This window comes from Somniosus microcephalus, chromosome 15, assembly GCF_052327205.1.
Source record: "Somniosus microcephalus isolate GS21.2 chromosome 15, FLI_Smic_1.0, whole genome shotgun sequence".
Lineage (NCBI taxonomy): Eukaryota > Metazoa > Chordata > Chondrichthyes > Squaliformes > Somniosidae > Somniosus > Somniosus microcephalus.
The window spans coordinates 22869410-22887345 of record NC_141001.1 but is presented as its reverse complement, the minus strand read 5'-3'; the positions used below and the strand labels follow the sequence as shown (position 1 = coordinate 22887345).

The 17936-nt window shown below is 45.9% G+C and overlaps 1 protein-coding gene across 1 annotated transcript in view; it reads right to left on the bottom strand.

Moving 5' to 3' along the window:
* pdhx (pyruvate dehydrogenase complex component X) overlaps nt 1-17936 on the bottom strand; it is a 266635-nt gene that overhangs the window by 63074 nt on the left and 185625 nt on the right. Inside the window, exon 9 of the mRNA XM_086007530.1 lies at nt 16086-16244. Coding sequence (XP_085863656.1) covers nt 16086-16244 — 159 coding nt within the window. The remainder of the gene's footprint in view (nt 1-16085; nt 16245-17936) is intronic.

Sequence of the window (17936 nt, the reverse complement as noted above, 5' to 3'; positions counted from 1 at the left end):
AATGGGGTAGAGAGTTGGCATAAATGGGTCCCTATCCCAATTCCCACCCGCCACCTCCCTGATAACGGCCCCAGCACATCCAAAGCCCCAAGAAAATTCGGGGCTAATTCTCGACTGTGCTATACCCGGCCTCACTCTGATTGCACACCTTTCACCTAGATGAGCACAAAATCACGAGAAATGTCAAGTTAAAACAATTTGAATTTGGTTGCATTCCTATTCTTTTGTAGGAATAGAATAGCCAGGTGTTAGGAATGGGTGAAGCACCATCCTCAGCAGTTACTGGTCTGGCTCACACCCTGTAACTGTTTCATTGGCGCTCCAGAATACCCTTTCACAATTGCACTTCCGCCGAGACCCTAACCCTCACAAACCCACACAGGTGGTTGTGTGCGATCACTCCCCATCACATTTATATAGATCAGCAGCTCCATTGAAGACCTCTACTTCCCTTTATAAAAGGGTCTGTGCGCGTGCACACCCATTGTCTATGTGCACACATTAGAAGCTGTGTGAGTGTGTGTGCGTACGTGTGTCATTAAAAGAGACTGGTCCCCTTGTTTCCTCCACATGACATCAAGATCGGGTTCCAGCTTTTCAGTCACTCTGCATCCTTATTTAGTGAAATTAAATATATTCTATCAATTTAACAACAGAAACAATGCTAACGACATTTCAAAGTAATATAATTACACTGCTAGACAGCTTCAAGCAGATATTGTGATGCGTGCACAGAATAATACCAGTGTAGCATTCACAACAGGGTGCAACATGAGAATTGCTTCACACTCGCGAGGCAAAATCATACATCTATTGACAGGAAAGGATGCATTCTACACCAATTATTGCTGTAGGTAGCAGGTGGGCAGGAGCGTCCCTACATCCTGCAGGTCGGAATGCTTCATTTGACACTGGAGGTTTGCTGAGGTCTAACACAGTCACGCCCCTCTCCTGTGTGGCTGCTGAAGTGTGCGCTGCTTGAGCTGTATCACCCTCTCCGATAAGTCTGTCTCCTTCCCTCGCCCCCTAGCTTTTGCAAACATTTCTAAGCGTATGATATTTTGTTGGGAGGAAGGGGTGAACAAGTGAACCATTTGCAGCGTCCACTGGGCTTGACCATTAAACCTGTGCTTCTCACAGAACCGTTGCTATGTGTCTGTGAACAGCGACAGAAATCAAGCGAGTGCTTAACAAACTGTAACTGCACAATCCCGATGAAAAGGCGTCAGCAAACTCAATGAGTGCACTTTTCCAATACTGCAGTCTGTCAGAGTTTTGTCTCAGCAATCCGCTTCAGCTCCTGTCAGTACTGTGCCCACTGAAACCACGCTCATTCACCTTAACAGCCTGCTGGCTTATCTCTGGTAGTACGTTGGGGGTGGGCGGGGTGGATGTTCAGTATCTCCTGCAATTTCTGTTCTTTAGGACTTGGGGTCAAAACAGTCAAGTAACCTCTCAATATGGATATTTGTCACATCTCAATAGACACATCGCACACAGTTACGGTCGATCTGTGATAGTCTGACTCCCGCTCTCCGGAAAAGGGTGAAGGTAGGAAAAAAACTAATCTAACAAAAGGGAATTTTAGTACTGTAATATTGTCCCTAAAAACCACCCATAAGAGGCTACACCTCACTCATCTCCTGCCTTTCCCTTTTGTTCTGGGAGGATCCTACTGCTCAAACAAAATACAAGCAACACATTGAAAACAGGAAATTCTCAGGGTGGGCCTGCAAAACACTCATGAATGCACTGTGGGGCTACTTCACGTCCCAACATTAGCTAACATGCCAGTCTGTCAGCCAGTTATGGCCAATTTCAGATTTCATTAGGTGGGGTGCCTTGGGTGAAGGAGGGGTGGGGGCGGAAAAGGAAACACAGAAGCAAGCAAGCAAAAACTAATCGGAAACAGTGTCTTTTTAACTCAAGCAGCTGGCAAGACTCCTGATAGCTGAACACCCAAAGAACACTGATGATGCGGTTATGGAGAAGTGACTCGGTAACCGAATGAGGGCGAATAAGCGCGTAGGGAGGCCGGGGCGGGAGGAATAAAGGAGATAGGGATTGGCAAACGCACATAATAGAACCCATGATATTTCAGATCCAGAATATGTAATGCTGTTCCAGGGTGAGGAGCAGGCTACCATCTCTGGTATGTGCTCTAGATTCGCTGATGTTTCCCAGCAGACAGCACTGCTTGGTATGCGTGTAGTTGCCTGTAAAGGCCTGGCGTTCTTGGATTGTACAGCCAAGCTCAGTCACGCACTGTTTGGGCACTCTGCCACACTTCAATCGAGATGCTGTGCCTTTCAGCTGACTTAACGGGGCCTCTGACGATGGGACAATACCAATTTCAGGTGACCTTGCTCGGATAACTTAACAGTCTAAGAAACTGCGCTGCAAGAAATAATTTCATCACCTAGGACACACACAGAAGCGCTGAACTTACGATCACAGCAGCTGCTAATGCCAGTTTACAACAAACTTCTGGGAGCAATGTTGGGATTCATCCCTGTCCGACCTCCCACACCGGAAACAGCTCAAGAAACAAAAATCCCACAATGTGCAAAGAATTCAAATTTCAGTTTAAACATCTTCAGCCAGATGCTCATACCTGCGACTTATTCATGTACACTACTTCAGAAGGGTGCAAATCAGTTTCAATCTTCAAATAATTCTTTTAGATTTTAAATAAAAGTTCAAAAATTCTCATTTAAATTCTCTGTTCCATTTGAAAACACATGTCTGCATGTAGTGGCTGGCACTGATGTAGAAGCAGTACTTCCCCTGGGCTCTGCCTGAACTGCAGAATTACTGTAGTCAGTCCAGCTTGTGGAGACGTCTGCCTCGGACACATCAGTTCCGTGTGCGTAACATATACTGTGCTCCAGACCGCTCATGAACAAAAACAACTTGCATTTATATAGTGCCTTTAACGTAGTAAAATGTCCCAATGCGCTTTGCAGGAGCACTATAGAATTATAGAATAGTAAAACACAGAAGGACATGATTCGGCCCATCGAGTCCGGGCTGGCTCTTTCGAAGAGCAATTCAGTTAGTCCCAATCTTCCGCTCTTTCCCCATAGCCCTGCAATTTTTTTTTGACACCGAGCCACGTAGAGATATTAGGACATGTGGCCAAAAGCTTGGTCAAAGAGGTAGGTTTTAAGGAGAGTCTTAAAGGAGGAGGTAGAGGGGTTCAGGGAGGGAACTCCAGAGCAGAGGGCCGAGGCAGCCGAAAGCACAGCCACCAATGGTAGATCAATTAAAATCAGGGATGTGCAAGAGGTCAGAACTAAAGGAGCGTCATGATCACATGGAATCCAAGGACATGCAAAGATCTGTAAATATCTATAATATTAAGTCTTATGAGATGGAGAGTCCCTTCAATCAAACAGATCCCAGAAGTGTGTAACCAGCCATCAATCAGCCTCCAAACAGAAAGATTTTCTGGGGCACACAGAGCTGATGTCGCTGCTTTATTTTCTCATTGAGGTCTTGCATTTGTCTCGCAAAAACTTTGTTTGGGTTGGCCGCAGTGCTGCAATGCTCAGGCTGGACTGGGGCTGCTTGTGGAGCACTTTGTGCTTCTGGGTGTGGGACACATCGCCATCGCCGGCACCTGGTATGTCCTGGTCTATTAAAGGTTATGGTCCTTATGTGCCTTTCTTACAGTGTTGTATCCGTGTGTTAATGGAGACACGGAATGCAGGAGTTGGTTTAACAGGTGTTTACTGAACAAAGTCTGGAGGTGAACTAAAAGATACAAGATGATATACAGGCTTATATACCCGAGTGGTCACTACCGGTATTACAGTACAGAGGGGCTCTAAAAAGGTACATACACTACAATTCCTCCCCTTTTAGATAATTAGTACATAACATTTTAAGAAATCATTAATTAACATGTTTACAAGAACAATAATCTACACATTTGCTGCAGTTAATCAATTATAAGTCAGTCTCTCTGGAGGCTTCCTGACTCGGTCCGGATAACGCCTCGGTGGTGTAGTAGGTTCTTTTGGCAAGGTCGATTCGGCTGGAATGCCAGTGTCGGGTTCATCTGGTTCTAGTATCACCGGATCGGAGGTAGATACTATGGGTATCTCTGCTTCATCATTAGGCGTATAGAGTTGTGGTGTAGGTTGTCCCTTTTCGGATGACTCTATGATCTGGTCAGCATGGCGCCTTATTATGCTTTCTCCAATGTCCACGGTATACATCAGCGGTCCTAGTCGTGTGCAAATAGTTCCAGGCTGCCATTTCTCGGTACGGTAGTCCCGGGCCAAAACTTGTTGACCTATCTGGAAGGTTCTAGTTGGCCTTTCATTTATGCCTTGAAATTGCCGGTTCTCTACGTCCCTTCTGATGTTTGGCTTGATCAAATCCAGCTGGCATCTTAGTCTTCTATTGAAAAACATCATGGCGGGAGTTTGGTTTGTAACCACGTGTTGCATTCCTGTACGCAAACAAGAAGTTATCTACCTTATGTTGTAGATTTATGTCTTCATTACCCATGGCCTTCTTGAAGGTCTGGACAAACCTTTCCGCTAATCCATTGGTGGCGGGATGGTATGGGGCGGACGTGTAGTGCTTAACCCCATTGTTTTTTAAGAACTTCCTGAATTCTTCAGACACAAATTGCGGTCCATTATCAGAACAGATCTGTTCAGGCAGCCCATTCCTGGCAAATATGGTCCTTAATACTGTGATGGTTTTTTCCGTGGTGGTGGAGGACATCTTTATTATCTCCGGCCACTTGGAGTGTGCATCCACCGCGATTAAGAACATTGAGTCCATAAATGGACCAGCAAAGTCGATATGTACCCTCTGCCATGGAGATGAGGGCCACTCCCATGGATGTAGAGGGGCTTGTGGTGGGGCGTTTTGGACCTTCTGGCATCCTAGACAGCTCTTGGTCATTTCTTCGATGTCTCCATCGATACCTGGCCACCACACAAACGCTCTGGCTAGGTTCTTCATTTTCACTCCACCCAGATGCCCCTCGTGAAGCTCCTTTAGCACTTTATCCTGGAGTTTGGGTGGAATCACCACTCTGGATCCACACATCAAGGTTCCTCGGCACACTGACAGCTGTTCTCTTCTTTGCGAGAATGCTGGCAACAGTCGTTCGCCATGTGCTGGCCATCCCTTCACCGTTAAATCGTAGACTTGTGAGAGAGTCGGGTCATTTCTCGTTTCCTTTTCAATGGTAGAATTTGTTACTGGTAGACATTCCACTATGGTTGAGTGGAACATCTCCACTGGGTCCACTGTAGGTGCCTCTTCTACCGTTGGCAACGGTAGGCGCGATAAACCGTCAGCATTCCCATGCTGTTTTGATCCTTTGTATTCTATGTCATATTGGTGTGTCCCTAGGAAAAGGGACCACCTCTGTAGCCTTTGCGCTGTCATAATGGGAACGCCCTTTTTAGGGTTGAATATGGAGACGAGGGGTTGATGGTCAGTCAACAAGGTAAATTTTTGTCCGTGTAGGTAATGGTTGAATTTCTTCACCCCCCACACCAGGCTGAGTGCTTCCCTGTCGATCTGGGCACAGTTACGCTCAGCTGAGTTCAATGAGCGTGACGCAAAAGCTATCGGCCGCTCCGAGCCATCAGGGAATCTATGCGATAATACCGCTCCTACGCCGTAAGGGGATGCATCGCACGCCAGTCTGATTGGCAGTGATGGGTTGTAATGAGCCAACACTTCCTTGGACGTGATCAAGCCTTTGCATTTATGGAAGGCACGTTTACAGTCTTCGCTCCATTTCCAAATTACTCCCGTTTGTAGCAGTGCGTTAAGAGGGTGCAGAACAGTTGACAAGTTCGGTAAAAATTTATGATAGTAATTTATCAATCCCAGGAGCGACCTTAATTGAGAGACATTTTCAGGTGCTGGGGCTTTTATGACCGCTTCAATTTTTTCAGGTGACTTATGCAACCCTTCTTCGTTAATTATATGGCCACAATATGATATTTGTTTCTGGAAAAATTCGCACTTGGGGCGATTTGCTCGTAGGCCCCGTTCTCTCAGCCTAGTGAGCACCTGCTCCAAATTGGCAAGGTGCTCGTTGTTGTTTTCTCCTGTTACAAGGATGTCGTCTAGGTAGCATTGAGTCCCCGGAATCCCTTGCAGGACTTGCTCCATAGCTCTTTGCCAGATAGCTGGAGCTGATGCTGCTCCAAAAACCAGTCGATTGTACTGGTACAGGCCCTTGTGTGTGTTTATCGTGAGATACTTTTTAGAGGCCTCCTCAACCTCCATCTGTAGATATGCCTGTGGCAAGTCAATTTTGGTGAAACGTTTCCCTCCGGATAGTGAGGCGAAAATATCTTCTATCCTCGGAAGAGGATACTGTACCGTGTGAAGGACCGGGTTTACAGTCACCTTGAAGTCCCCACAGATCTGAATTTTTCTCTGTTCTTCAGATTTATCATTATTCAACGTTTTCTTCATGACCGGGACGATGGGTGTTGCCCACTCGCTCCAATCTACCTTGAATAACACGCCTGCCTTTTCCAAATTCTCCAGCTCTGCCTCGACTGCTGGACGAATTGCGTATGGCACCGGCCTTGCCTTAAAAAACTTGTGAATTGCCGCATCTTCTACTTTTATTGAGGCGGTGACGCCTTTCAAGGTTCCTAGTTCCTGTTGAAACACTTCTTTGGCGTTGGCCAAGATGTCTTTTAATCGTTCAGGTATGACGTCATCATCATTTTTTTTCTTACTGGTCACCGTCAGTGCCTGAATGGAGTGCCAGTCTAAACGTATCTTCCTGATCCATTCACGTCCCAACAGCGGTGGACCACCATCTTGCAGAACGTATAAATACAACTTCTGTATTTCCTTGCCGTTGTATACAACAGGCACCCTTATTTTTCCTCTGGGGTATACTTTCTGCCCCGTATATGTCTTCAAGATAATGGATGTGTCTTTCAAAGGTATATGCGGAAATAGCCGCTCGTAATCCCGTCGACTTATGACGGTCAGAGCTGATCCTGTATCTAGCTCCATTTTAACTGGGGACCCCGCTATCGTGAGGGTAACCCAAATGGTCTGGTAATCTTCTTTGGCAATTACATTATGTAATTTGAGACAGCTTAGTCTCTTGTTTCCGGAGTCGCTATCGCTCTTCTGGTCTTCGGAGCTACTATCCGTCATCATTTGTACCTTTCTGTACTTTTCCTTCTTGATTTTTTTTTCTGTCAGTGGATTTTTTGTTTCCAGATCGGCATATACGTGCAATGTGTCCCATCTTTCCGCATTGCCTGCATGCTTTGTCCTTGAACCAGCAGTCCCTCTGGTCATGGGTGGATCTGCCGCAGTGATAACATCTCTCGAAACCCCGTGTCATTTCATGGGTGCCGAAGTCCTGTGGCTTTTGCTGTATCTCTGCAGCTCCTCTTGCTGCTGCTTCGTATGATACAGCCACACTGAAAGCCTTGTCCAGTGTCAAATCTTTCTCAGAAAGTAGCCTTTTCTGTGTTCCTTCACTTAGGAGACCGCAGATGAATTTGTCTCCTAGAGAATCTGCCAGTCCTGCCCCGAATTGGCAGTGCTTTGACAGCTTTCTTAATTCGGTGAGGTAATCAGCGTTACTTTCATTCTTGTGCTGATTCCTCCTGAAGAATTTGAATCGTTCCGCTATCAGCAGCGGTGTTGGGTTTAAGTGCTCCTGTAGGGTATCAACAATCTCCTTAAAATTCTTGTCCATCGGTTTGGCTGGAGTGATCACAGATATTTTTAATAGTTGGAGACTCGTTCCCGCCGGACTCTCTGGGACTTTTCCCTCCCTCTGCTTGGTCCGAACGCCGACCTGCTTTGCAGCGTCGGCCGTCTCCCGAGTGCTCCACCCTCCGTCTCTGTTTGCCTCCGCCTTCCGACTCGCTGCTCGGCCCCGCTGCAGAGCCACCCGATCGAGCCCCAGCCCGCCGCCCAGGAAGGATTAGTGCAGTACCTGCCACCAGCCCGGCCAGCTGGTGAAACCACAGTTTTTTTTTTTCCTTCGGCCTTCGTCTGAGGAATCGATCTCCTTGTGGTGCTGCCGAATTGCAGGTCAGTCTGTTTCCAATTCGTCGCCACTGTTGTATCCGTGTGTTAATGGAGACACGGAATGCAGGAGTTGGTTTAACAGGTGTTTACTGAACAAAGTCTGGAGGTGAACTAAAAGATACAACAGGCTTATATACCCGAGTGGTCACCACCGGTATTACAGTACAGAGGGGCTCTTAAAGGTACATACACTACAATCAGTCTTCCATTTTTCGGTGCTTTTCTCTCCTGTTACTCTCATCCTTTCTCCCCATTTCTATCTCACTGTCTGTTGCTCTCCATTTTCAGTTACTCTATCCCAGTGCCTTATTACTCTTTGTTTCTGTTACTCACTCTGTGTCTGTCTCTCTCTCTCCACCTTCCTCCCCGTAACTGTCCCATTCCTGTGTTTTTGTTAGTCTACTACCCTCTCTCTCTGTTGCTGTCCCCGTCTGTGCTTATTTCTGTATCTCTCCCCTGTCTGTTTAAATTTCGCAATCTCAGCAGCCTAAGCTTTCTACCCGATAAACTCTACATCACAAAGACCGCCTTCTTCCACCTTCATAACACTGCCTACCTCTCCCTATCTGAGGGTGAGGGCGGGGGCGGGAAGGAAAGAGGAAGGGAAGCCAGCTAAGAAAGGAAGGTGAAGTAGAGAAACAAGTGGGGGAAAGAGAAGATGGAGAAAACTAACAGCTTTAAAGAGCCATACTGCATAGAATGAGGCGTCCTATTCAATCCCGAGCTAAGTTTCCAACCCCATATCCTTTTAATCACAATGACCATTTACTTCCACCACCGTAACACCTCCCGTCTCCGCCCCTACCTTAGCCCTCATACTAAAACTCTCGTGTATACCGTTGTCACCTCCAGACTCGTTGATTTCTATTCTCTCCTGAATGGTGTCTCATATTTCAGCCTCTGTAAATTTCAGCTCATGCAAAACTCTGCTCCACAAGAACGCTCACTCACTCATCACCCTGTCCTTGGTGACCGCCACTGGGGGTCCCACATCCCTCGGCACCGCACCCCACCCTCCCCCCACCAATTTAAAATTCTCATCCTCGTGTTTAAATCCATTCATGGCCTTGCCCCTCCCTAACTCTGTTACCTCCTCCAGCTCTACCATCTCTCCACCCTCAATCTCCATTTCGCCGACTCTGGCTTTTTCTGCAGCCCTCCTCATTCTTGACACGCTGAGAGCACTTTGCAGTAGAATGTATTTCATTTATCAACAAGATAATCCACTGAACAGAAAACTAGAATTGTGGCTGAAGTAGACTCTGGTAGTTATTAGCAAAATATACATTAATTTCTTGACGTGTTTCTAAATTTTCATTGCTACAATAAACATGTTTTGGTTTTGGACCGAGTCAGTGAACAAAAACCCCCTTCTTTGCTTTGCGAAACAAATTAGATATTTAAACATATTCATTCACCTAGTTCCTTTCTTTAATACTTCTTTATTTTCTTCATCTGCAAATCAGTTCACACAAGAAAAACAACCTGTAGAGTCTTTTAGAACAACTGTCATGAGGCTTTACAATCCTCTTCATAATTTGCCCACATTGCCATGGCAGATAGGAGCTCGGGGACTGGGAGGGGGGCATGGATGGGTGCTTAGGGGCCGGAGGGGGCCTGGCGGGAGCTCGTGGGCCGGAGGTACCCGAGTGCCAAGAGGAATAACCCCTCCTCCTTATTTTAGAGTCGCATATCCTGAGAAGCAAATGCCGCTACATTGAAAAGCGACCACACACTTCTTCCCTGAAAATAAAAGTGGGATTGGGGGCAAGGTACTGACTTGGATAGAGAACTGGTTGGCAGACAGAAAGCAAAGAATTGGAATAAACGGGTCTTTTTCCGAGTGGCAGGCAGTAACTAGTGGGGTACCGCAGGGATCGGTTCTTGGACCCCAGCTATTCACAATATATATTAATGATCTAGACAAGGGAACTAGATGTAATATCTCCAAATTTGCAGACAACACAAAGCTGGGTGGGCGTGTGTACTGTGAGGAGGATGCTGAGAAACTACAGGATGATTTGGACAGGTTGGGTGATTGGGCAGAAGCATGGCAGATGCACTATAATGTGGATAAATGTGAGGTTATCCACTTTGGTGGCAAAAACAGGAAGGCAGATTATTATCTGAATGGCAATAGATTGGGAGAAGGGGAAGTGCAACGAGACCTGGGTGTCCTTGTGCACCAGTCGCTGAAGGTAAGCATGCAGGTGCAGCAGGCGGTTAAGAAGGCAAATGGTATGTTGGCCTTCGTAGCGAGAGGGTTTGAGTACAGGAACAAGGATGTCTTGCTGCAGTTGTACAGGGCCTTGGTGAGGCCACATCTCGAGTATTGTGTGCACTTTTGGTCACCTTATCTGAGGAAGGATGTTCTTGCCATGGAAGGGGTTCAGTGAAGATTCACCAGGCTGATACCTGGGATGGCAGGAATGACGTATGAGGAGAGATTGGGACGACTGGGCTTGTACTCGCTGGAGTTTAGAAGAATGAGAGGGGATCTCATCGAAACGTATAAAATTCTGACAGGACTGGACAGACTAGATGCAGGGAGGATGTTCCCGATGGTCAGGGAGTCCAGAACCAGGGGTCACAGTCTAAGGATAAGGGGAAGGCCTTTTAGGGCAGAAATGAGGAGGAATTTCTTCACCCAGAGAGTGGTGAACCTGTGGAATTCTCTACCACAGAAGGCAGTAGAGGCCAATACATTAAATATATTCAAGAAGGAGTTGGATATATTTCTTAAGGCTAAAGGGATCAAGGGGTATGGGTACTGCACTTGGATGATCAGCCATGATCACATTGAATGGCGGAGCAGGCCCGAGGGGCCGAATGGCCTACTCCTGCTCCTATCTTCTATGTTTCTATGTTAAAAGTGGGTGTGTGGAATATACTCGTGTACTGCCAACTACACCCCTGGTTATATCCAAGACTATCCCATCAACATGTGATGGACCCACATCCCCAATGTTTATGAAAAGTTGGTCTCAGGTGGTGAAGTGTTTGTCCAATACCACATCTATACAAGAGGTACATGAAGAGGGACTCCAACTACCAGATTTGGCATATTGGCACCAATATGGTACAAGAAAAAAAACACACTTAAACCAAAAAATTTATCAACTCAATTCTGCCGCCACGACCATCAAGTGAGACCTTTAAGCACCAGAACTTCACCCCAGTTTTATAGTGTTCCAAATGCTTTCCTAAGACAGAAGATGCAAAATCAATGATGGTGTTGTCGGGTGCTTTCAGTTGAAATGGACACAGCACCAAAATTTCATCCACCCATGGTTCTGATTCACTGAAATCTCAGTGTAAATATCACCTACATGGCAGCTGCACAAAAATCACACACCCACCATTACACTTCACCTGAATCCTAGTGACAACACCGATAGGGATTTCTTGCATCCACATAAAACTGTTATCTTTTAATGAGGCAGACAAGAGGGGAGGTAAATGGAAAAAAAACACATACAAATGCTTTAAGAAAGGGACAACATGTACTATAATGTTCAGCTGTGCAACTAAATGGGGAGCATTAATCACAACCTGCTTATCTCAAGCAAGATCACCTGATACTGATATGCAGGCAGGAATTCTTGTTCAAAGTTCACAACAGTCTATTTTCCATTTTTTATTATAATTGCATGGGGATTTTAATGATATTCACGGCAAGCTCCCGCATGACCAGAATTTTAGTCATGTACAATACTGGCTAACAGCCAAGTTTTGACTGCTGCAGAGTTTAACCTGTTCAACCGCAAAAGGAAATGGACAAGTGGCTGGTTATGAAAGAAATTGAATTTTAATAAGGATCACTGCTCCATGGAACAGATAATGAAGTATTATAGGAAGCTTATGACTCGCAGTCTCTTGGGACCTGCAGCATGAAACTGTTCAATGCTGCCTATACTGTCGATGTCAACAACAACAACAACTTGTATTTATATAGCACCTTTAATGCAGTAAAACATCCCAAGGCGTTTCACAGGGACGTTACCAAACAAAATTTGACACCGAGCCACATAAGGAGATATTAGGGTAGATGACCAAATGCTTGGTTAGAGGTAGGTTTTAAGGAGTGTTTTAAATGAGGACAGAGGGGTAGAGAGGGATTTCCAGAGCTTAGGGCCTTGGCAACTGAAGGCACGGCCGCCAATGGTGGAGTGATTAAAATTGGGGATGCGCAAGAGGGCAGAATTAAAGTGCAGATATCTCGGAAGGTTGTAGGACTGGAGGAGGTTACAGAGATAGGGAGGGGCGAGGCCCATGAAGGGATTTGTAAACGAGGATGATAATTTTAAAATCAAGACGTTGCTTAACTGGGAGCCAATGTAGCGAGCACAGGGGTGATGGGTGAACAGGACTTGGTATGAGTTAGGATACGGGCAGCCGAGTTTTGGATTTACGGAGGATAGAACGTGGGAGGCCAGCCAGGACTGCGTTGGAAGAGTCAAGTCTAGAGGTAACAAAGTATTGGATGAGGGTTTCAGCAGCAGATGATCTGAGGCTGGGGCAGAGCCAGGCGATGTTACAGAGATGGAAATAGGTGGTCTTAGTGATGGCCGGAAGCTCATCTTGGGGTCAAATAAGACACCAAGGTTGTGAAGAGTCTGGTTCAGCCTCAGACAGTTTGCCAGGGAGAGGGATGGAGTCGGTGGCTAAGGAACGGAGTTTGTGGCAGGGACCGAAGACAATGGCTTCGGTCTTCCCAATATTTAGTTAGAGGAAGTTTCTGCTCATCCAGTACTGGATGTTGGACAAGCAGTCTGACAATTTAGACACCGTGGCGGGGTCGAGAGAAGTGGTAGTGAGGTAGAGCTGGGTGTCGTCAGCGTACATGTGGAAACTGACGCTGTGTTTTCGGATGATGTCGCCGAGTGGAGCATGTAGATGAGAAATAGGAGGGGCCAAGGATAAATCCTTAGGGAACACCAGAGGTAATGGTGTGGGAGCAGGAAGAGAAGCCATTGCAGGCAATTCTCTGGCTACGACTGGATAGATAAGAATGGAACCAGGCGAGTGCAGTCCCACCCAGCTGGATGTCAGGGAGTTTTAACTGATCTTGGGGAAGTTTCAGAGTTTTCTCTTCTTCTACCTGTGATTATTCACCTCCTCAGGAGGTTAAGCAAGTCGAGGAGTATTCATGAGCACAGTCCGTGTCTCTTCTGAAGGGGTTGTTTGATAGCCCAAATTTTTCCATAAGTGATATTCTTAAGTTTTCTATTTCTAAGTTTTTAGCAAATTTCCCCCTTTCCATTTTATTCAAATGTGTACAACAAACCCGTATATATCAGCCAATCTGGGCCCAAATCACTTACCTATGTGAGCTCATTCCCTGCCTCTCTTTCTCTGTTGTTGTTTTAGTTCAAGTTGAAAGGTGAGTTGCTTCTTCTGGGCTGGTTGGTATGCGGGGTTTAGCTTTCGGTTTATTTATTGCCCATCCCTAATTACCCTCGAGGTGGCGGTGGTGAGCTGCCTTCTTGAACCGCTGCAGTCCTTGTGGTGAAGGTACTCCCACAGTGCTGTTAGGGAGGGAGTTTCAGGATTTTGACCCAATGACGATGAAGGAACGGCGATATACTTCCAAGTCAGGATGGTGTGTGACTTGGAGGGGAACTTGGAGGTGATGTTGTTCCCCTGCGCCTACTGCCCTTGGGAGGTGCTGTCGCAGAATCCTTGGTGAGTTGCTGCAGTGCATCTTGTAGATGGTAGATACTGCTACCATGGCGGTGGAGGGAGTGAATGTTTAAGGTGGTGGATGGGGTGCCAATCAAGCGGGCTGCTTTGTCCTGGATGGTTTCGAGCTTCTCGAGTGTTGTTGGAGCTGCACTCATCCAGGCAAGTGGAGAGTATTCCATCACACTCCTGAGTTGTGCCTTGTAGGTGGTGGAAAGGCTTTGAGCATTCAGGAGATGAGTCACTCGCTGCAGAACATCCAGCCTCTGACTTGTTCTTGTGGCCACAGTGTTTATGTGGCTGGTCCAGTTAAGTTTCTGGTCAATGGTGACCCCCAGGATGTTGATGATGGGGAATTCGGCGATGGTAATGCCATTGAATGTCAAGGGGAGGTGGTTTGACTCTCTCTTGTTGGAGATAGTCATTGCCTGGCACTTGAGTAGCAAGCAGCATTCGCGCCTCACATCAGCCCAAGCCTGAATGCCATCCAGGTCTTGCGGCATGCGAGCACGGATTGCTTCATTATCTGAGGAGTTGCAAATGGAATTGAACACTGTGCAATCATCAGTGAACATCCCCACTTCTGACCTTATGATGGAGGGAAGGTCATTGATGAAGCAGCTGAAGATGGTTGGGCCTAGGACACTGCCCTGAGGAACTCCTGCAGCTATCGTGCTGAAGACTTGTGCTCCAGAGCTAGCCGTGCCTCTAGCCAAGCTGTTCCAGTACAGTTACAACTCTGGCATCTATCCGACAATGTGGAAAACTGCCCAGGTATATCCTGTCCACAAAAAGCTGATGACTGCACAGTGTTCAGTGCCATTCACAACTCCTCAGATAATGAAGCAGTCCATGCTCACATGCAACAAGGCCTGGACGACATTCAGGCTTGGGCTGATAAGTGATAGGTAACATTTGCGCCACAGAAGTGCCGGGCAATGACTATCTCCAACAAGCGAGAGTCCAACTACCGCCTCTTGACATTCAATGGCATTACCATCGCTGAATCCCCCACCATCAACATCCTGGGGGTCATCATTGACCCGAAACTTAACTGGACAAGCCACATAAATACTGTGGCAACAAGAGCAGGTCAGAAGCTAGGTATTCTGTGGCGAGTGTCTCACCTCCTGACTCCCCAAAGCCTTTCCACCATCTACAAGGCACAAGTAAGGAGTGTGATGGAATACTCTCCACTTGCCTGGATGAGTGCAGCTCCAACAACACTCAAGAAGTTCAACACCATCCAGGACAAAGCAGCCTGCTTGATTGGTACCCCATCCACCACCTTAAACATTCACTCCCTCCATCACTGGCGTACCGCGGCTGCAGTGTGTACCATCTACAAGATGCACTACAGCAACTCGTCAAGGGTTCTTCGGCAGCACCTCCGAAACCCGCGACCTCTTCCACCTAGAAGGACAAGGGCAGCAGGCGCATGGGAACACCACCACCTCCAAGCTCCCCTTCAAGTCACACACCATCTGGACGTGGAAGTACATCGCCGATCCTTCACGCTTGGTGTCATATTTGACTTCAAGATGAGCTTCTGATCACATATCCATGCCATCACTAAGACCCTCTATTTCCGCCTCTGTAACATCGCCCGACTCCACCCCTGTCTCAGCTCATCTGCTGTTGAAAGTCTCATCCATGCCTTTGTTACCGTTAGACTTGACTATTCTAACGCACTCCTGGCTGGCATCCCATGTTCTACCCTCCGGAAACCTAAGGTCATCAAAAGTCCCGTTCACCCCTGTGCTCGCTGACCTACATTGGCTCCTGGTTAAGCAATGCTTCAATTTAAAAATTCTCATCCTTGTTTTCAAATCCCTCCACGGACTCGCCCCCCCTATTGCTGTAATCTCTTTCAACCCCACAACCCTTTGAGATATCTGCGCTCCTCCAATTCCGGACTCTTGAGCATCCCCGTTTATAATCGCTCCACCATTGGTGGCCGTGCCTTCAGCTGCCTAGGCCCTAAGCTCCAGAACTCCCTCCCTAAACCTCTCCATCCTCCTTTAAGACGCTCCTTTAAACCTACCTCATTGACCAAGCTGTTGGTCATTTGCCCTAATATCTCATGTGGCTCGGTCAAATTTTGTTTTACAACGCTCCTGTGAAGCACCTTGGGACGTTTTACACTGCTACTGGCTCGATATAAATACATGTTGTTGTTATTCAAATCATTATCATTTGAACAGAAATATTAAGATAATGTGTTAATGTTATCAGGTTGTTTATCCCAACATGTTAAGATGTGTGGTGGTGGAAATGTTAAACATGCTGCGGATTTCTGTCACTGGTTCACTCACTCCCACCACAGTGAGACCCTTTTGCCCTACCTTGACCGTGGTGGAGATTTCCTCTATTCCCTTGGTGGCAGCGTCTCGCACGATTGGTGTAATGAGGCCACGTTCCGTAGCAACTGCCACTGCGATGTCGATGGCGCTGAGCTGTCGAGGGCCCTCGTCGCTCCAGGTGGAATTCACATCTGGCATTTGCTTCAAAAGAATTTCATTGAGAAAGAGAGGGGGCCGGGGGTGGAGGAAAAAAAAGACACAGCTGTCAGAGAGAGAATTGGAGCACAGATGCAGAACAAAATGCCTGTGTTAAAAATAGAGGCAATTTGCCCTCAATCAGTTTCTTTGTGGTAATGTTAACTAGATTCAGTGGCTGTGGAATTATGTTATAAATCTCTTATGTTTAATCTTGTATCTACGGCCTCGTCCTTGACTCCTTAACTACCGCCAACAGTCTGCTTCTATCTACCCTCTCCCATGCTTTCAGAATTTTAAACATTTCTATCGTATCGCCCCATAATTTGCATTGTTCGATTGAAAAAGGCCCAATTTTTCAAGTCTATTTTTATATTTATGATTCCTCATACCAGGCAGCATTGTAGTGAATATACACCGTACACATTATAAATCCTCAATATCCTTCCTATTGTGTGAAGCGCAATATTGCACACCGTACTCTAACTGAGGTTTTATTCAGTTTTAAATATGCTCATCATTACCTCTTGGCTTTTATATTCGATACCAATTGTGATAAAACCTAGGATTCCATTTTTTTTTTTTTATAGCCTTATCAACCCGAGATGCTGTCTTTAATGTTCTCTGAATCTGTACCTCTAAATCCCTCTTTTATTCCATGGCACCGAGCCTACTTCCATTCTGCTTTTGCATTGTACTGTATTTTTTTTTAAACCAAAATACATCACATCACATAACTGATAGTAAATTCCATCTGCCACTTTAGCCCATTCCCCATCTTATGAATATCTCTTTGCAGTTGCCTTAAGAATTAACTATATCTCCTATTTTGGAATCATCTGCAAATTTTGACATCACTCCCGAGTACTGAACCCTGTGGGACATCATCCACATCCAACCACACTGAAAAATTGCCCTCAACTATTGCTCTCCATTTTCTCCCTTCTAACCAATTTTTAAATTGAGTTTGTGTTTCTCCCACTAATTCCATACCCCTTAATCTTCTTTAGTAATCTCTCAGGCAGTACTTTCTCAAAGGCTTTCCTAAAGTCCATGTACACTACATCCACTGCATTTCCCCTATCTAGCATGTCTGTTAACTCCTCAAATAATTCTATGAGGTTTGCAAAGCACAATCGTCTCTTTTGAAATCTGTTACTTTTGGTTACTTCTAACTATTTTTCTCTTTATCTAGATATGTGGTAATTTCATCTTTAATTAAGGACTCTAAAATGTAAGTTAATTGACCTATAATTATCTGGATTAGCTCGGTCTCCCTTTTTAAAAATAAGTACTACACCAGGCACTTTCCAGTCCTCCCGCATACATCCACACTTAATAGAGCCTTGAAATATAATTTCTGGGGCCGAGGCAATTTCCCCTCTCATCTCCCTCAGGATGTATCCCATCAAGCTCTGATGCTTTGTCTTCCTTTAGTATAACTAAATTATCTGAATTTTTCTGTCATCCATCATACTATCGCCCATCTCACTCAACCAATTCAGAATTCACATCCTCTCCAATATCCTTCTCTCCAGTAAAGACCATTGCAAGTACTTACTAAATACCTGACATTTTTGATCATCTAAATTGACAATCCTCTCCTCTCATGGGACCCCCACCTCACTTTTAACAATTCTATTTTTACTGATATATTTGTAAAATACTTTACTGTTCCTTATGATGTTTTTTGGCATT